Genomic DNA, 20,888 nt, shown 5'->3' on the forward strand with positions numbered 1-20,888 from the left:
GTTAGCTGGTCTCCAAGGTAACAGACTGCACCACTGCAGCTTGGGGCAGGGAAAGGGAAAACCTTCCTCACCCCAGGGAAGAAGTCACCGGCTGTGTTGTTGATAACCACTTCTCCCAGGTCACTCTGCTTTTCTCCACCTCACAAAAACCTGGAAGCAGGATTTAGACCTCTTTTCTAATTTCAGAACCTCTCAGTCAGCACAGAACTATGGTTTAGGCCAGTAGAGCCCTGGTGCCTGTGGCCTTCCTGTGGTAGGAACAGAGGAGAGGTTCCAGAGAACTCTGCCACGTGTGTCAAAGGGGGTAACTTTCTCTTCCTTCTCAGATTCCCTTGGGTTCCCTGAACACAATCCCTGGGAGAGGTCAGACAGTCCTCTATCCCTACCAGGTTCAGCCCCACCTAAACCTGGCTAATACAGCCAAGCTCAGTGACCTCTTCGCATCAGAAGAGATCATCTGCCACAGTGGTTCCTAAGCCTGGGTGCCCATGAGAATCACCTGGATTGTTTGCTAAGAAAACATTCCCATTCAGGAGATTGATTCAGAACTGTGAAAAGGTGTGGGAATGTGACTTTTTAACAATGGCCCCAGGTGATTATGATGTAACTAGTCCTTGGCCCATAGCTGGGAACCTCTCTAAACTCTTCTTTCATAGTGGTCAAGAGAGACAAAGTGATGTCACCAAAGTCAACCAACTTGTAAGTCGCTAAAGGATCTGTACTTAGTTTTTCATATCCAGGTCATTTCTCAAATCAGTTTTCACTTTCTGAGAGTTTTATAAGTTTTATAAACTTTTATCAGTTAGAACATGAGGTTGGGTGGTGGCTCATGTCTGTAATCCCAGGACTTCGGGAGGCTGAGGTGGGAGGATTGCTTGAGGCCAGGAATTTGAGATCAACTTGGGCAACACAGTGAGACTCTCTCTACAAAAATAAAACAAAATAAAAATTAGTCAGGTACAGTGGCTTGTGCCTGTAGTCCCAGCTACTTAGAAGGCTGAGGTGAGAGGATCGCTTGAGCCCAAGAGTTCAAGGCTACAGCGAGCTATGATCGCACCACTGCACTCCAGCCTGGACTACAGAGCAAGACCCTGTCTCAAAAATAAAGAACATATGCCACTTGTGGTAGTCATCATATGGTAGGAAACACCCTTCAGATGTTGACCTCAGCAGCCATGCCTATAGGCCAGGTCAGAAACAACCAACGTGCTCAAAATAGAAACTGCTTATCAACCACTGGTCACTGGGGTTGAGAGCACCATGTATAAGACCACGGCATTTGTTATGTGGCCAGCACCAATAAGGCAGAAAATGAGGAAGATCAGAAAGAGGTAAGGAGGTCATAAGGGGCTGTGAGCAACCAATGGCTACTCAGTGAACAAGAGATGAGGGTCTTTGTGCCCATTTTGATGGAAATTTTGGGTGGAAGGGGCTGGCTAATTTTGACACCATTTTTTTTTTTAGGCATGGGAGCCCCAAGCAGGTCGTCTACCACCCTCACACCTTTCTTTGCTTCCTGGATACATGGGTTTTCAACACTGTGCATAGAAGTAAAGTCCAGTACTGGAAACTCTTTGTTCCTGCTTTCTTCTACTTGAGCCTACACAACACACATTCTGAATAGATCTCTGCCAGGTGGATAAAGCAGAGTAAGGCTTTCAGGCTGTATGACTCATCAAGAGGAAAGCTGTGTGGGTACCATCTTTCTTGGCTCCCTTCAGGATGCAGATCATGATGGCACCCATGGAAAGCATCAGAGCACAACAGACATTTCTCGTACCTCAGGCTCTTGGAAATGGATCAGGGTCAACTCATCTCTGGTCTTTTATTTAGGAGCTCTAGAGTGGTCCCATCCAGGAGTATGGTGGGATATATATTTCAGATATTAATTTGTTTCGTTTTCTTTCTTTCCCCCATTTCAAACCAGGAGCAGGTGCTTTGGGTTGTGTTGAGAAGCAGTAGCCTGAAGTAACTGTTTTTTCTGTCTTTTGTAAAAGCCTAAGCTAACGAAAAGATTAAAGTGACATGCCAAAGCAGGGGAGGTGAGGAATGTGTTTAATGTCATGAGGAAAGTGGGAGTGTAAAGCTTATTTCAGTTAAAAGAGACAGACACCCAACTCAAACTGGTTTAAGGAAAAAAAGGAATTTATTTGCTTAAATAACACAAGAATCCAGGGATAGTTCTGGCTTCAGAGATGACTTGATCCAAAAGCTAAAGTGATGTTAACAAAACTGTTTTCCTTTCTCAGCTTCCTTTCTTCTAGGATGGCTTGATCGGGAGGCTCTTCAGGTGTGGCTGCCATCAGTACCAAACTTTTCCTTACAACTTAGCAACTCTAAGAGAAGAACACCTCTGTCTAGGAGTTCCAGCAAAGTCCCAGGCTAGTCACATGCCATGTTAATTTCTGAATCTGTCACGATGACTCCGGCCAAGTCTGGCTTCTGTGTCAAGCTCTGAAGCCAGAACGTGAAATCAGCCCCATGAAACCATATGGCCTGAAGGTAGGAAAGGAGCAATTTTCCAAAAAGAAAGAGCCTTTTTTTGAAACCAAAGAGACCACGGTATTAGGCAAACATGCCTCTCAGGAAAGCCAAAGGGGAGATGATATTCTCCCAGACAGATTTAAAAAAAAAATCAGAGATCTAAAAATCAGAGGGAGTAGAAACTTGTTCCGTGTTTGGTGGCAATACTTTTGTAAGATGGCAATATCTAAGAGAAAGTGGGTCCTTGGTGCATTCAGGGAAGAGTCCACAGACACAGGAGTTCCTAGCTCAGCAAAGTTTATCATTCCCCAAGTGTGAGATGAACACAGTAAAACTACTGCCTCATTTAGCCTGGGACAACTGATGTCTCAGCAGTAACATGTAGACAGATGATCAACTAGTGGGTGGCAGCGGGGAGGGTGGGGTGACGGGCTTCCAAATGTTTGAACCATGAACCTCTGCACAACTTAGAGTACTCCAATAACCAATAAATTCCTACCAGTTCAGTAGAAGGGATCCAGTTGAGTTTTAAGTGCTTTGGGAGTAGGGGTGAGGAGCAGCTGGTTTGGGAAAATTTCCCTGGGTGCTGGAATCCTGAAAGGGCCCCAATAAAATCAATGCCCTCATCTAGTTTCATCCATCAATGAAGCTGGCACTATAAAATACCAATGGGCTGGGGCATGGTGGCTCATGCCTGTAATCCCAGCACCTTTGGAGGTCGAGGCTGGAGGACTGCTTGAGGCCAGGAGTTCAGGACCAGTCTGGGCAACAAAGTGAGACCCCGTCTCTACAAAAAATTTTAAAATTAGCCAGAAATGGTGGTGCGTGCCTGTGGTCCCAGCTACTTGGGAAGCTGAGGTGGGAAGATGGTGGCCCAGGAGATCGAGGCTGCAGTGAGCAGCCAAAAACCAAACCAAACCCAAAAACCGGTGAACAATGATTACAAAGAGAAAGCTCAACAATGAGAGGGGAATGATGGAAGATTTGACACAAACAACTTAATAAGTGGGAGGTTTTTCTTACTTTTTTTTTTTCTCTCAACAAAGTGGAAAGCGTTTCTAAATAGGGACCACCTTTTATGGTTGTTTGCATTCCACATCCAGAAGAAGCAAACCATAGATTTAGCTGCTCATGTTTGAGCCAAGGAATCATGCAAGCGGGACAAGTTATTTTTATTCCCTTTAGATCAGCCACACTGGCAATGCAGGACAGCAGGAGTCCTAGATCTGAAGTCAGGGAGCCTGGCTGTGAAACCCAGATTCACCAGTTGCTAGTTACAGAACCTGGAGTAAGGCATTCAGCCTTTTGATCCTTGGTTTCGTAGTCTATAAACCACCACCCTGTACTTCACAGGTAGAGGATTAAGATGACATATGGGAAAGCACGTAACACATGAATTTACTGTTAGTTTCCTTCTCCAAACATAGAGAATGCCACTATTATTTAACCAGAGTGCTTTTGAAAATAGGAATTCCTTTAATAGTTGATATGCTTCAGTTAGAATGTCAGGTTATTATGACATTTGAGAAGTTTTTGTTATCCAAGGCCTAAGTTCACAGCAGCATTATCTGCGATAACAAAAATCTGGAAGCAACCTCATGTACATCAAAATGGGAAGACACATATTTGATATATATCAAATGGAATACTATGCATTTAAAATGAGGAAGCTCTATATTTACTGACACAGAAAAATCTACATCACAAATTAAGTCAAAAAAGAAAGCCACTGGGCATGCATGGTGGCTCCCAGCACTTTGGGAGGCCAAGGCAGGAGGAGACTGGGAGATGACCCTGGTCAACATACTGAGACCCCCATCTCTACAAATAAATTTTTTTTTTTTTTTAAATTAGCAGGCCGTGGTGGCATGCACCTGTAGTCCCAGCTACTTGGGAGGCTGAGGTGGGTGAATCGCTTGAGCCCAGGAATTTGAGGCTGCAGTGAGCTAGGATTGTGCCATTGCACTTACTCCAGTCTGGGTGACAGAGCAAGACCCTGTCTCACAAAAAAAAAAAAAAAAAAAAAGCAGTGGCAGGTGTAGATAATATCTTGCTTTTGTTAAACTGATCAGTAAAATGTCTGTTAAAATACCCAATAAACTGTTAACAATGGTTATCTCTGGAAGGTGGATTGTGGAGGAGGGAACTTTTTGTTTCCTATATTATTTTTGTGTTTTTTTAAAAAAATCTACAGATACATGTTATTGTAAAAAGAAAATTTGTGTCCCGGTTCAGGTCATAATTTCTTTCTCCACAATAGCACTTAAGGCAGGAAAAAGTTACTGATAACCCTGAAGGCAGAAATTAGGTAAAGTATTGGAGTGGTGCATGTAAGGGTGGGACTGCACCAAATAAGTTCATTTTGCTGCTTACTACCTTAGTAAAACATTTAGAAGATGAGGTAGTCAAAAGCCTTCTTAGATACGTGAGTTTTTAAAGAGCAATTTATTATGGAAAATGGAAAGGATTTTGGTTCTTCAACTTCTTTGCATTTGTCATAGAAAACAACGGAATGGAAAAGAATGAGTTTTCATATTTTTTATTTAAGAAAATACTTGAATTGCCTTAGACAATATTAAATATTTAAACAACATGAGAAAGAGTGCCAGAGGTCAGAACATAGTATTTACTTCACTGACTTGCCCTGACAGATAATGAATGAGGATTGATTTAATAGTGACCAAATACACTGGCCATATTTACTAAAGTGCTGTAAAATGGCCAATTGAGGACAACTGCATCTAAAATGAGATCAAATCCTCGAGTCCATTCCTTTTAGCAGAAATGATTAAAACCATCTTGGCAGGACCAAGTCTTTGCAAAACATATCAAATGGATGGATGGCTTCAAGACAGCAGAGAACCCACAAGCTTGAAGAGGCCTCCAGAGAGTTCACTCAGGATAAACAGGGTGCTGGCATCGTCCTGGTCCTCTCTGTATAGTATCAGTGTTACAGCCCTGTGAGTTCAGTAGTAAAGGATCTGGAGTCCATAGGGAAATTCTAAGGAGGTCAATGGAACTGATATATTATATAGCCAAATACTTATTAATAAAGTAACCATCCTTATAAAGGCTGATTTAGGCAAGCCTCTGCCTTCAGGAGGAAGTTCACTGAAACAAACCTGGCAGATTGATGACTCTGTCTTTCAAATCTCCAGGAAATATGGTTTCATAATTTTTCTTTATCATCTAGCCCCAACTTTAATTTTCATAATTCAGTGTGTAAAACACTGTGCCAGGTTTCTAGGGAGAACACAATGAGGAAGCCATATTCTTTGCATTCAAGAGTTTATATAGTTATACAAAAGCACTTACTAATGACAACATCATCAACTAACATTTGAATGCTTACTATGTGCTTGGAACTTTATCTCCTTTAAACCAACAATAGCCCCATTAAGTGGGTAATATTATCAGTCCCATTCTACAGATGAAAAAACCAAGGCTCACGTAAGTTACGTGATTTACTAAGGGTCACACAATTGGAATGGTGGAACTGAGATTTAATCCAGGCAGTCTATGCCTGTTTAGCAAGTTCTGTTACAGAAGCATAAGCAAAAGAGACACAAAGCACAAAAGATTAGATATATTTCAAATATGGGAGGACTTTAAAACTGAGAGGAGGTGGTACAGACACAATCGGGGCAGGGAGCAGGTTGTAGTGAATGTAGAATGGAGAACAGGCTGGTTGTCAGTAAGAAGTGACGAGAGAGAGAGGTGGGAAATGACTGAACAGAGAGCTTGAAGCCAGATCATGAAAGCTTGTCAAAGCTATGCTAAAAGAGTTTGGATTTCATTCTGTAGACAATGGGAATGACAGAAATGTGAACATGGAAATAATACACTTTCTTTTGTGTTACGAGTATCTTGGCAGAATTGACTTGGATGGATTAGAGTGAACGGAGACCAATTGAAGGAAGACTGGTTCAATGGCTAGAGAATATGATTGTTGGTCTTAAGTCCAAGGCCCACATGTCAAAGACATTCTTTCCTATGTCGAGTGCTCTGCTGATATCTAGTTGAGTGACTTTGGAAAAGTCTGAGGCCTCGATTTCCTCACCTGGAAAGTGAAAACACTGGACATGCTCTTTGACATTTCATCCAGCGCTGAAATTTTATAGTCTTGTGAAAAATCTCTTCTTGAAGTGTTATCTTGGGTGGTCTTAGATTGTGTGTGACTGGAACTGGGGCTGATTTGTAAAACCCTTGAATGTGCTTGAAAATACCAACCCACAGTGTTTTCTTCTCCTGGGAAAAGAACCAAAACTCTTAAAAAATATACATTGTGCTTTCTATCTTTAATACCATTTATAAATAACTACCTTTATTTTTGTTGCTGGGTAACTGTGACCCAGAAGAGTTGACTTTGCATAAAAGGAACCCAGAGTCCCCTAGTCTTGGTGTTTTTCCTATAATCTTCTCATAGTGGCTAGAATAGAGATGATAGAAGAATAAGTCAAAATAAAGTATTTTTGAACCCATGTTGTTTTTAAAGCCACTGTGTTACCTTTTCCTAAGGTATTACCCAATAGAAAAAGTGTCCCCTCCACCATAGCAGCTCAGCATAAATCTACCATTACAATTTCCAATTGACCTATTCGTTAATGTTTATAGAAAATAACCCTACAAAAACCTCTAATCTGTGTTACAAATCAAGAGAAGATTTAGATGGTGTGAAGATAGGGTAGGGTGACCAACTCATCCTAGTTTGTCTGGAACTTTCCCAGACATAGCACTTCAAGTCTCACCTCCAAGGGAACCCCTTAATCTTAGAACCCAAGAACATCTAAATCTTACCATGTCTTAATCCTCCAATTCCCCAGGAGGCCAATTCCTCAAAAGGCCACACAAGGAAGAATCAGCAGCAAACTGTAAATATTTTATTATTCGGTTGGGCTAATCTTGACACCCCCAGAGAGAGCTATAGTTAAGCTGTGACAGGGCGCAAAGGCCTCTGTATTTGCTCCTCCAGCCCATACTTTAAGATTTTAAAAGCCAAGATCTTTTGGCCTGGAGTAAAGTAGAAACAGAAGACTGAAGCAAAGATGGACTTGGGTCTATGTGCAAGGAAGAAAGAAGAGAAAGATAGTTGGCTTGAGGGCTTTGGCTTGGTTTCTCTCTCCTAGCTCATGGAAGCATGATGCAGAAGGGAAAGCCGCATGTATGTGGTCTTTTATTGCTGAGTGACTCTTATGGGTAATCATGTCCTAATCCATGTCCTGGAATATTAATGGCATCCCTTCTCTAGCGGTGAGCAAAGAGTGGGAGTGGAAGAAGATGGGGAAGGACCGCCCTCATCCCCCAATGCCGACAACAAAAAACCAACCCAAGAGGCATGGAAGTGGCACTTGTGAATATGTGAAGCCTCTATAAGAAATCAATGTTTTAAATGAAGCTTATTTCAAAGTAATAGAAGCCTTTTTAGTTTCTTTAGTAGACAATTTATTTTGATAAACTTGCTCAATAACAAAAATACAAGTGAGGAAAATTATGTTCATTTTATACAGTTGTATTAACAATTTGTTTTGAAACTATTAATTGAAAAATGTTATAACCAATTAGAAAACAATTCTTAATAAAGTTTGGGATAATATACAGACCTTGATCACAAACTTCAAAATCTCTTGAGGTGTTACAACTAAAAGTCCTGTGTAGGGAATCCTACCTACACAGGCCACTTTTTTCCTTCATGTTTTTATCCTTCAAAAATTTTCTGAAAGACAGCTTACTGTTTTGAATTGTGAATGTAAATTTAATTTTTTAAAGATCAAGTAGGTTGATAAAACAGTTACTATAATCAGAGTAACTTGTGGCTAGTAGTCTTTTAATAAAGACAAAATAAATGCAACATGTTCTTCCCATGAAGCCCATGATGCAAAATAATAGCTAACAGCATATGCAAAGTTAGTTTCCAATACTGTATTTTTCAGGGCCTTTCCTCTAAATCAACAGATTGTTTGTCACCAGGACTATTTATTATTTCACTTAATAGATTAAACAGTGAATTCACAGAACATCAAGTGGGGATATCAAAGCTTTAGGCAAAAGGGTAAAAAAAAATAGTGTTTTGGTCATCTAGAACATTAAAAAGAAAAAAGAGCCATCCTTCAAAAACAAAACAAATGAAACAGAAAATAGGTTTATAAGAGGTGGAAAAGTCAGAAAAATTACATACACACATTAACAACATAGAACATGGATTACCTTTGGAAAGAATCATACTGAAATGTTTGCTTTTAATAAATTGAAGATTTTTCATGTTTACAGATGTTTAGGCATGTTCAATAGGAGCTTCCAAAAATTTCAAACGAATTCAGTCTTGTGCAAATAAAACCTAAAAATAGTTTTCAGCAGATTTTACAGTGATATTCTTAGGTATGAGAAGAATGCACACACTCTAAAAACAATGTAACAGACAAAAGTTTGACAAATGATTGCACCATAAAACAGTGTTTTATATACAGTTTACAAGATATGATTTCCTGCTATAAATTAATACTGTACTATATAGTACTTATTATAGTGACCTTTTTAAAAAGCAACTGCTGACAGTTGTGTATCTTTTCACTTATAGGATTTATAGAAATCTATATGAATGAATCCATTTCAATGTCTGGTCTGCAAGAGTACGAAGACTTGACTTCACATACTACTTGATGGGATGGTTTAATCCTGCATTAGAGTGCTGACTGGCTAGAGGGAGTTTTCCTCCATCAGCCCTGTATGCACTGGACCTCCAAGACAACAATGAAATTAAAGACAATTTAATGGTTTGGGTAATAGATACAAATAAAACCTTAAATTTTGTAATCTTAAATGCAATACCACCATAAGTGAAAGAAGTAAACAGTGGGGAAATTCTTAGCAGCTGAGAAACTTTCTCTCCCCATGCTCATGATCCAGTTAAAAATATTTTCAGAAACTATTTACAATACAATTCATCTTTTGGAAGAGAAAAGCTCTTGGTCATGTCATAAGTTAATTTGAACCATACTTTGCTAACACTTTATCTCAGTGGTATATAACGGTGACAACCAAAGCTTTCCTTCAAAGTGATCCATTTGACTGAGGATCAATCAAATGAGAATAGCAACTGCAATCCCAAATGTCCATAGAACATGTCCAGTGGTATTCTTAGACTTGACTAGACATCATCATACTTGGGGAGAAATAGTCTCCCTCAGGATCTCCCAAAGGTTTCTTTTACTCTGGTAAGGAAAAGTATGACATTCTCCCAGAACACTTAAGAAATGCACCACAGTGGTGGTCCATCTCTCTCCCCAATTCCTGAGTGAGCTCAAACACTGGGGTTTTCTTTCACAATAAAATACTGCTGAATTAACAGTAAGATAGAAGACTGTCAAACAAGCCAGTGTGAAACACATCAAGCACCTCCATTTCATAGTGTGAATATCTGAGGAGGTAGCTCCCATCTTTGAAGTAATCATTCTAGAACTGATAATCTAGCTCTTAAAAAACAGTGCATTCATTTCTGCTTGTGTGAAGCATGGGCCACATGGGACTCTATTGACAGGGAGTCATTTGGGTCATCAGTTCACTATAAATGGCAGGGACATTTGGGTCACCAGTTCACTATAAAAAGGAGAAACTTAGCTCCACTGCCATGAAACACCCTGTCCCACATTTCAAACAGGAGATTATCTATAGTGTTCACCAGGAAAAACAAGCATTGATGCGAAGGCATGGAGATGTGGAGAAGACAAATACTGTATTTTAAAACTGTGAGTTCAAGGGTTAGCTGCAATGCTTCTTTTAGGGAAGAACTTAAAGCTGTGGGTTTGGTACAGCCCTTTAAAGTAAATGTAAAAATATTAGCTTTTAGCAAACAAAGGCATATAACATATAAAGAAAATATTGTATTGCTCAGGTTTTGGTAAAGATGTATTAATAATGCTTACAGATGAAAATAATGAAATTAGTGTTGTAAATAGCCAAAATAGCCAGATATTTACTAGTGAACTTTGTATTTATGTAAAGTGTGCCTGAACATATAAAATGCATTATTAATGTAACAGACTGAGCCAGTAGAAAAAGAATCTCTGTACAATAGACAACAGTTGCCAATAATTTAAATAGTGTCAGATTCCCCAAATTATAAGGTTTGACATGATCTTACCTTCTACTATCATATACAAATAAATTAACCCTACAAATAACTTTTAGCTTAACTTAAAATCGCACCTAGAAAGGTATGGGATTATTTGTACCTATTACAAAAACCTGTTAAAATCAAGGGCTGCTACAAAGAATGAGGTAAACTGAAGACTCTCTCCACTATGCAGCCTTCAGATAAATGGCTTTTTTTTCTATTGGGTTCTAGGTTTGCACACCACAGTGTTTTGCTAGCAAAGTATTCAGAATTCTCTTCCAGAAACTGTTTGCATGTGTGTGTATATAAATTTACACACACATACACACACACACACATATATACACACTGTATACTGCATCAGCAAAATATATATATTATATATATTTATATAAATATAAGGAAGATTTCCCCCACCCACCCACCCAAAACATGTGTCTTAGTGTTTGATTTTTTTTTTTTTGTACACAGAGAGAGGGAATTTCAGAATTTTTACATACATTTTAGCAAACAAGTTTTGATCTATTGGCTTCTTGGTGCAGTAATGCAACGACAATCCATTCTGGTGCCAAAGGCTCATACTATTACAAGGAAGTTGTGAACACTAATTTCTTAGGAGGTGAGGCCAGCCCCACATGTACTTCTCTTGCATCCCTCTGGTCCACCATGATACATAAATACCTGGACTTTTTTTTTTTTCCTCTAATGAATCATTAGACATTAAAAACGGAACAACAGAGTCACAAAGGGCCACATGCTTTTCGGTATAAAGCATTCTCCTTCTCTAGGTTGCTATCACAGTGCAGACCTGACTGCCTGAATATGCTCAGGAGATTTAGTCAATATTGTCTGTATTTGGTTATGGAAAAGGCTCTCCTTTTTTTTTTTTTTTTTAATCCAAAGTGCATAGTGAGAACAAATCAAAGCATTTTTTTTTCCTTCTCAGCATCAGTTTCATCTGAGCATCTTCCCATGAGAGGGCTGCTCAGATGTCTCACCTTTGTCCTCTCCACCCTCCAAAAATAAAAAAAAAATAAAAAATAAAAAATAATAAGAGTCAAGCAATTTAGACATTCATCAGCCTGGTAAACAAACTTTGCCAGCAAATAGAAGTCCTACTATTGTAAAGAAAATTGATAAGACAAAAAGTACATATGATGACCCAACTACTGTGTTGTTGGGTAATTTATAAGGTTGACCTCCGACTTCATTGATGTAAAATCCTATTGGAAATATTAGGGCAGCCATACAGAAAAGGATCACTGTAAAACAAACCAAAACACAACATTAGTAACACGGTTTGGTGATTTCAAAAAACAATGAAAATTTGGCACAAAGGAAGCTTATAAGAAGGGCTGGCCAAACCTGTTAAAACATGGGCCACTTGTTAAAAATTTGTATATATTACAGGTCACATAGTATCCCTGAAGCCTAACAATACAGTAAAAACTAGGTTAGCCTTTTATGTAAGTTTTAGGACAATTCTGAATATCAGGATTAAGACAGTCCTTTTCCAAACCTACCAAATCCTCACAAATACGATTCCTAGCCATTTACAATAGTAATTAAGGGCACTAGCTAGAGTCAGATAGGGGCTCAATTCCAGCTCTATTGCCTACTAGCTGTGTAATCTTAAGCCTCTGGTTCCCTTCTGAAAATGGGGGAAATACTAGAAGGATAAATAAAATAATGTCTAGTCCCTGGCACAGTGCCAGGTAACAGTAAGTGCTGAATGAGTGCTGCATACCATTATCACAATAGTTACTATTCTGACAATTCTCTGTTCTTCTCGGTGTTAGTGAGAAGGAATTGGAGAAAAGGTACATATAAATAAGCATCACTTATCTTACTCTGATTTAAAATCAGCTAGTAGAGGCCGGGCATGGTGGCTCATGTCTGTAATCCCAGCACTTTGGGGGGCCGAGGCGGGCGGATCACCTGAGGTCATGAGTTTGAGATCAGCCTGGCCAACGTGGTGAAACCCCGTCTCTACTAATAATACAAAAATTAGTCAGGCGTAGAGGTGCAAGCCTGTAATCCCAGCCACTCAGGAGGCTGAGGCAGGAGAATCACTTGAACCTGGGTGGCGGAGGTCGCAGTGAGCCGAGATTGTGCCACTGCACTCCAGCCTGGGTGACAGACTGAGACTCTGTCTCAATACAAAAATAAATAAATAAAAATAAAATAAAACCAGCTAGTAGAAAGAACCTCAGATCTCTGGGATTAGTAAAGTGTCACAGTGGTTATCTCTTATCATGGATAATATTCCAAAAAATAAAATCTCTTTCTGGTTTCTCAATACCCAGAGAGGTAGGTTAAAGTCAGGGAGGACAGGTAACCTTCTTTGAGTTTTGCATGTAAACACAAAGGAGTATATTATTTGTTAAAATGTTTTTAAAAGGATATCAGAAAACCCAGTGTCCGGGTAAAAGTGATTCCACAGTCCAGTGTTTCAGCAAATGGCCTGCTCCCCTGTGCTACCAAAGAAATGGTCTTCTTAGTGAACACAAACTATTTACAGATAGGCTAGCTTTTCCAAGAAAATATTTCTGCTTTTGAAAGCATATTGCTCAAATGTTCATTGTCCTTCAACTTTCTCTGGAGGCAGAAATACTTCTTCAGTGTAATGTGAGGACAGATTACTAGTCACTGTACATGAAGAGTTGGACCTTCCATTATTAACTGAATGCGTTTTCACCTGCAGGTGAAAATTATCCCCCAGCAATACTAACAGAGTCCTGGATAAACATTTCAGCTAACACTCGTCTCTACATTTTTTTTTGTGTTAACCAATCAACAAAACTTTCAGAGTTTTAAAAAAGTCAATTAGGAACCCCTTCCAGAAGGAATAACTCCAGCAATACAATGAAAAAAACCATTTGCTTAAGTAATACATCAGCTTAAGAAACAACAGCATTCTTACTTGTACCATTTAGGTAGATTATTTTATATTATACAAACTTACAGGTTATTTCATTTTGGGCAAATGACCACATCAAATAATATTACATAAGCAAACTTGGATTTTTTTGGATACCTATTATAGAACAAATGAAAAATTCAGGCATTACATTTTAAAGCTTTTAGCTTTTTTGTTGCATAGTCAGCAACAAATAACTATTAGTGCTGCCAATGCCCACTTATCAGTGTTGTCTGTCACCAATTTCTAATGGTTCTATGGCTTAATATGGTCTGGTGAGTAAAATGAAACCACAATTTAGGTAACTATACACAATCTAATTAAAAAAACAATGGGGCAAAATTATTGTTGTAAAACAATTTTTTTCTTAATGTTGACTAATCTCAAGAAACAAGTAATTTAGAAAAGTACTTTAGGTATATGCAGATGTTAAATTTGTTCATTGTGTTGACATGCCAACTTTGTTCTATCATTTCCTATTTTCTACTGTAAAAAAGACCTATCCTTTATAATGGAGTAATCATTTTGCAATTATAGAGTTTAACATTTTCAAGAGTTAAATATTTTCCAAATTTGTTAGAAAAGGCTTAAATTTTAAGGGAACAATGAAGTCCTGTTTAACCTTAGTTTTAAATCCAAGGAAGCAGGTTCTCTATACTTCCTGGGAGCGGATTTAATGCAGGTGGATGAGTTTTTCTTTTAAGCTATTGTGAACTATTAAGTTACTTTAGATCTTAAAATATTATTAATGCTGATAATATCAACCTTTGAAGGCTGAGCTTTGGATCCTAAATAAGTTTGTAAAGACATAATTTCATATCCTCCATGGCACAGATTTCTTGGTGGCGAGAGTCAGAAATCAGGTGCACTGGTAGATGAGGAAAGAACAAGGGCCAGACTTGAACAGGACGACTCATCTTGGTTTCTCTTGCCCCCATAGGGAACCCCCATCATGTGGGGGCTCTTCTCTGACACATATTTCCCCACTGTGCACGGCCATCAGAAGATATCACCCTCACATTATTATGAAAACTATAGCTTAACTGGAACAGAAATACACACAATAAAGTACATTTTTCAGGGGCGGAGTGGAAACACTAGGGGGCGCCCAATCCCTCTCAGAACTGCCACCCCAGCCACTCGTTCTGGTACCAAAAACAATGTATTTACGGAAGCTAAAAGCAAGGCAGCCTTTATCCTCACCCTCAAGGTCCTCACGCACCAGGGAGGTTCTCAGAAGCCTTGAGCCATTAGACTCATTAACCTGTTTGACTAGGGAGCCCCAGGAGGTCCTCGGTGGGGCTGTCACGGGATATGGGGGAGCTCTATGCTTGCTTAAATGAAATTAGCTCAAAGATATATTAAGTTTAAAAACCAAGATACAGAACAGTAGAAAAAATTTTACATAAATATGTATGTACGGAACACACACATAATAGATATGTTTCTATGCACTGAATACCTCTAGTAGGAAACCCCAGAAACTGGTAAAAATGGTTGCCTCCAGGAAAGGGGTTAATGGGGATGGCTGGGTGACAGGGCCAAATATGATTTCACATGGTTACCCTTTCACAGATTTTGAATTATGCATCATATGCACACATTATTTCAAAAAGTTAAATTATTTTAAAAATAAAGGAAAAAATACATTGCCTTTGGGAGCAATTACACATACTTAAATATTCTCCGTTTAAGGGGAATGGAAAACAAAGATAATCCTAGTTCTTTCCCTTTATTGGGTCATAAGAATCTATAGCTCATGAGAGCATTTAACATTTCGACTCACACTACCTTGCTAAATCATATTTTAGGTTTTTGGTATTCAAGGCATATGCATTCCCAAATTTCAACTAAATCCAGAAACTAAATCCTTCTTTGATATTATTTTACTCCTTGAAGAGTGATTTCTATCTGGATTAGTGAATCTGTGAGTAAAAGACAAAGAAGCAGATTCTCTTTAAATTTCTTATCAATATCCTTAACTTTAGCTGCACTGTTTCTACGATTGCTTCTGGACCCTCTCTCCAGAAAAGAATTGTCTCAGGAGGTCTGTTTGACAGGGGAAAGGTCACCAACTTGTTTCGCTCTGCTTAACAAGGATGGAGAACCTTTTTTTATATAAAAGGCAACTTGATCTAAATTTAAAAATTAAGGGCAATATAGATAAAAAGAGCCAGAAACATACACATTAAAGAGTATCAATTTCAGAGAATACAGGAAGAAACAGAGGCTCATGAAGGAATATCACTCTCCTGCAGCCTTTTATGATAAACTGAGTTTTAACATTAATAGGGATACATGGGATTATCCCTTATCCCAATTATATGCATCCTAAATGAAAATATCAAGAGAAAGTCAGCTGTTATATTTATTTTTAAAAATGTATGCAAACCTGAGATTATTTTAAGGCACTGAATTAAAAGTCTCATTTGCATAGGTATTGTTCTCCTGTTTCTTTAGAGCAGGATTTCTAAACAGTGGCTCTACTGCTACTTGGAACCAGATAATTCTTTGTTGTGGGGGGCTGTCCTATGTATTTGTAGGATGTTTAGCAGCCTCCCTGCCTCTACCCACCAGCATCCCCCTAGTTGTGACTACCAAAAATGTTTTCAGATATTGTTAAATATCCCCTGGGGTGCAAAATTGCTTTGGAGAGAAAGAAGCACGAAAGCAGAATTGCAGAAATGTCTTTTCTTTGTGCATTTTTGTTTCTTCTGTTTAACTTGAGATAAATCTCTGATGTGTTGTGAAATTAAACCAGTTTTGCAAAGTACAAGGGAATGTGTAATATATAAACTTATACCCTTGGGCAGAGCTTAATGGAGTAAGAAATATTGATAAACAATTATTAAATAACAAAATGTGATTTTTCAATGTTTACAACATACAGCAGAAACTCAAAATCAATATTAAAAAAATTTCCACCTTCATCTAATTTATATTTTTATGTATTTGTTCTATATTTATCTTTATTTTGATAGATGATACCAATAGCTTCAAGAAGAGGAAAAGACTCAGGCTACTGGTAACTCTGAGTCACAAACCTGGAACACTTATGTCACAATCTGAGCAAAAATAAAATTCATTAAAATAGCATTTCATACAAAATGATTAAAGTTGTGGATGTCCTGGTCTTGCAGAAAGAGTTTTGAAGAAATGATGGGACTGTGTAGAGTCTATCTCACGGCCATACACAAGTGGTGCTCTTTGATGATTATGAAATCCTTATTACTGATTCTTGATTATCTTCATAAAAATACCAGTGTGGGTGGGTGCCTTCTAGACAAATTTAGTAAGCACAGGTTACTTACTTCCAGTGAATGCTATCCATCGAGCATATTTTGTAGCTTCTCTTCGCCAGTGGGAAGCCACCAGCAAACCACATGTGATAGTCAATGAAATGATTCCCATGATGATAAAAAACAGTGTGGTGACCCACTCCGGGGGAAGCCGGGGAGGGATGCACGTCCGGTCTCGTCCATGGATTGTTTGACACTGTCGCACGAGGCCCACAGTGAGTGCTCCTGGGGAGATGCAAATGGTGGGAATACTTTAGTGTGTTTGGCCTGTCCAGGGAATATTCCTCACCACCACCCCTTTAGTTCTTAAATCTCATTTATCTCTTTGTAGGTCATTCAAGCACATCCTAAGTCCTACTCTTCAGCATCTGCTGTAGTTCATAACGTAGTAATACTTAGTTTAACATACAAAGTGAACTTAAAAAAACAACAAATGACCTCAGAAAAGTCAAAACAGGCAGTTCACTCAGGCATTCATTAAATAAATACTTTTCTGAGTAATTGTGTCAGTTATTTTCCTAGGCTCCAGGGAAATAACAGCAGACAGGATGAGGTTCCTGCCCTCACTGAGCCTGCATGCTGGCAGAAAGAACTGGTATTTTTTGATTCCTAGATCCAAGACTCATTGTATATGACTTCATTTTGGCTGAAAAGAAAATCACTTTTCAGGAAATTGAAGACAAACCTGAAATATGCCTAATTGTAATATAGAAATAAAATTAAATAATAAATGCCAGAAGCAATATGTTTATGAAAGGTATAAGGTCTAAGAATATTACAATATAAGTAGTTTTCCATTAAACTCAAGAAAATGTTGGAAAAACTAGGAGGGCCCTCTGTCCCAAACTTGGTATATTCACCAATTTTTGTAGAGTTTACAAGTGTTCACACTGCCAAACCGTGGCCGGCATGCTTCACAGAAAATCACAAAGGCAAATTATGAAGGTAATTCTTAAAGTGTCTCTCCCCATTTAAATAAAAGTGATTTTTGTAAAACATCAAGCATTATTTTTCCATAAACATGTTCTCATGTCAAACCCAAGGGACCTCCCTCAATCAAATTTGGGGTGATTTATAAAAACTTAGATTAGAAAGGTGACAGAGTAATTATTTTTTCTTCCCCAATAAGAAGAATGTTTACAATGGTACTTCTCAATAAAAACTACTTGTTTCCCCTTCCAAGAGCAATGGCAAATGGGAAAAGTTACCAAAAATATAGGAATGGAAATTTCTGGAGCTATTAGAAACATAATAGATTTTTGCATTTTGGGGGGATTTTTTTGGTCTACATTCTTTTATTTATAGAGATAGGGTCTATGTTGCCCAGGATGGTCTAGAACTCCTGGCCTCAAGCGATCCTCCCGCCTTGGCCTTCCAGTGTGCTGAGATTACAGGTGTGAGCCACTGTGCCTGGCGAACATTATTTTTTCAATATGAACACAAAAATAAAAAAGACATTGACCTCGAAATCATAGCACTTGCCATGAACAAATGTCCTCTGTGAAGGGAACTGGTGAAATTCCTAGTGGCATTTTGGGAAGCTGCCCTGGTGGGAAGACAGAGCAGGGCTGGACTTGTGTGCGCACCTGCACGTGTGGCTAGGTGGGGCTGCTGGAAGGAGGGTGCTTTTCTGCAACTTGAGTTTGGCCATTGATGTATTTTTAGAAATAAAGCAACTTGTTGAAATACAATGAAACAAGAAATCAGTTCTTCTCTCAAAGTTGAGTTGGAGTCCTCCCCCAAATGCTAACTGTTAAGCAGAGAAGAAAATAAACAAGCTGTACTTTTTCTCCCAAGTCATCTAATAACTAGACCCATCTGGTGATCCCTGCCCAGGGGCAAGCAACATTATAATTATGGGGTTGTCACAGGCAGGAGGAAGGCAGACTGGACAGAAAGTATGCAAATCTTCACAAAAATGCCACACACTATGCCACACACCACCTTCTACTTGGAGCTGATTGACTTCATAGGCCAAAGAGAAGTAAATCAGTAAAAAAAAATTGTCACACTATTTATTGCTAACCTTTTAAGTTTTTCACGGTAATTGCTTGAAACCAGAAGAGAGGATTTGGTAGAGGTGAGTAGGCACCAGGGAATTGCATGACTGTTCTTAAACAAAAACACTAAAAAGTCTTCTTGAAAACAAACAAACAAAAAAACTTGACGGAGTGTCTTATGATAAGGCATTTTCTTGTAATTTTGGAAATGAAGGCATTCACAGCAGTGCTCAAGAACTCTTAACAGGAAACTACTCCTGATCATTCAGCAAAAGACCTTTAACAAATTATCCTTTTCTAGTCACTGTTCCATTTATAAAAGATGTAACTGCTGGCAATGAAATACCCTCTGACAAAACGCAATATTATGAATTATTATATTAGCAACTTTCTTCTCAATTTAACATACAAAGTCTGTACAGTTACAAAGGTAACTACATACCTAGTGAACTTAGATTTACGTTTGATTATTTTTTGCTGGTAAATATTAAAAATTGTAGGTTCAGTACATCATAACTGAACTCTCCTTCTAAATATTTGAGTATCCTTATGTTGACTTTCTTACTCTCTTAGCATTAGAAACGAAATTTAACTTAACCTCCTATGCCTGTAGATTCTGAGTGGAATTTTCTCCTCCTCCTCTGTCTAGCACACCACACCAAGTGACTACAAACAGAACAAGTACGAAAATTACAACACCTTCTATAAAACTGCAAATAATCTGACCATGGTTTAGCTTTAAAAGAATAGCTATAGTCCTGTATTTATCAAATTCCTTATCACAATAAATCAAAACCAAATAGCAGCTCTATTCTAGAAGAAAAAAAAGCTAATGCTAATCGACAAACAGAAGGCATACTGTATATAAGAAAATCAATACACATTTTTTTTTTTTTTTTTTTTGAGATGGAATCTCGCTCTGTCACCCAGGCTGGAGTGCAGTGGTGCAATCTCGGCTCACGGCAAGCTCCATCTCCCGGGTTCACGCCATTCTCCTGCCTCAGCCTCCCGAGTTGCTGGGACTACAGGCGCCCACGACTACGCCCGGCTAATTTTTTTGTATTTTTAGTAGAGACAGGGTTTCACCGTGTTAGCCAGGATGGTCTCGATCTCCTGACCTCGTGATCCGCCTGTCTCGGCCTCCCAAAGTGCTGGGATTACAGGCGTGAGCTACCGCACCCAGCCAATACACAAATATTTTACTGAGTCTCTCTCGTGCTCAGCATAGTAGCAGTCAGAGATTCAACAACTAATATGCTCACACATTCAGTAAAAATAGACTTTCCTTAAATATGCAAGGGCTAATGCAAACAGTGGTCAGTCAACATTGTTAAAGTTCATTTTCTTGAGTGAGACTCTAAGTTGACAACATTTATATCATATCACAGTCATATATTTTCCGTAAGCTGACTGGGGGAATTTGCAAGGCTAACTGTGCTGTTACTATTAAATCTTACAAATTCAGGTCTGTTAGTACCTGAACTTTCACCAGGCCTTCAAATTTAATATTTTACCTCAAGGAATTACCTCCTTGAGCTTCAGACTCATCACCCACATTAATAGTCAAGATCTTTTACTTCTTCTAAATTCCCTTAACACATTTAGTCTGTATCATACAACCATGCACTTACTTTAAGGTAGCTTCTTTTTATCCCCAAACAGGACATGAGCTTTTCAGAGGAGGGAACTGCACCTTCCACTCCACTGGAAACCCCAAAATGGCCTGTAGTAGTGGAATTCATAAGCATTAAGTGAGTTTAAATGTATTAAAAACAAGCTAAATTTAAAATCGCACTGCATTAAATAAGTTCTCTACTGTAGAGCTATCTTAGTGTGGTTTCTGCACACTTATTAAATACAAGCTCAGCCATTCACGAATTTTTGTTTTATCCAACAGGTCTTTTTGCCTCTTGAAGGGGCCTCTAATTCCATTCTCCAAACAGCCAATCCATCTGTACCCTGCAGCTGTTTCCTAGGTAACTAACCCAGACAAATAAAAGACTTGTACACAATAGGAAAAAGGAAACGGAACTAGAAACTACAGCATCCCACATGCCTCTCAGCATCTCACCTGC

At 38.7% G+C, this 20,888-nt stretch overlaps 2 protein-coding genes and 1 long non-coding RNA gene across 3 annotated transcripts in view; 1 reads left to right on the top strand and 2 right to left on the bottom strand.

Annotated features, from left to right (window-relative positions):
* Positions 1 to 600, bottom strand: part of VWA3A (von Willebrand factor A domain containing 3A) — a 63,394-nt gene extending 62,794 nt beyond the window's left edge. Inside the window, exons 1-2 of the mRNA XM_063654065.1 lie at positions 500 to 600; positions 72 to 248 (exon numbers count right to left, since the gene is read on the bottom strand). The gene's annotated coding sequence lies outside the window, so the exon portion shown is untranslated. The remainder of the gene's footprint in view (positions 1 to 71; positions 249 to 499) is intronic.
* LOC129016310 (uncharacterized) lies at positions 23 to 9,279 on the top strand. The gene is made up of 3 exons (XR_008494771.1): positions 23 to 699; positions 2,250 to 2,502; positions 9,059 to 9,279. It is a non-coding gene; the product is annotated as an uncharacterized LOC129016310 (long non-coding RNA).
* The window catches only part of MOSMO (modulator of smoothened), a 76,779-nt gene continuing 63,793 nt past the window's right edge, over positions 7,903 to 20,888 (bottom strand). Inside the window, exons 2-3 of the mRNA XM_054455637.2 lie at positions 16,826 to 17,038; positions 7,903 to 11,856 (exon numbers count right to left, since the gene is read on the bottom strand). Coding sequence (XP_054311612.1) covers positions 11,672 to 11,856; positions 16,826 to 17,038 — 398 coding nt within the window. The 3' untranslated portion in view covers positions 7,903 to 11,671. The remainder of the gene's footprint in view (positions 11,857 to 16,825; positions 17,039 to 20,888) is intronic.

The sequence above is a fragment of the Pongo pygmaeus genome, chromosome 18, assembly GCF_028885625.2.
Source record: "Pongo pygmaeus isolate AG05252 chromosome 18, NHGRI_mPonPyg2-v2.0_pri, whole genome shotgun sequence".
Lineage (NCBI taxonomy): Eukaryota > Metazoa > Chordata > Mammalia > Primates > Hominidae > Pongo > Pongo pygmaeus.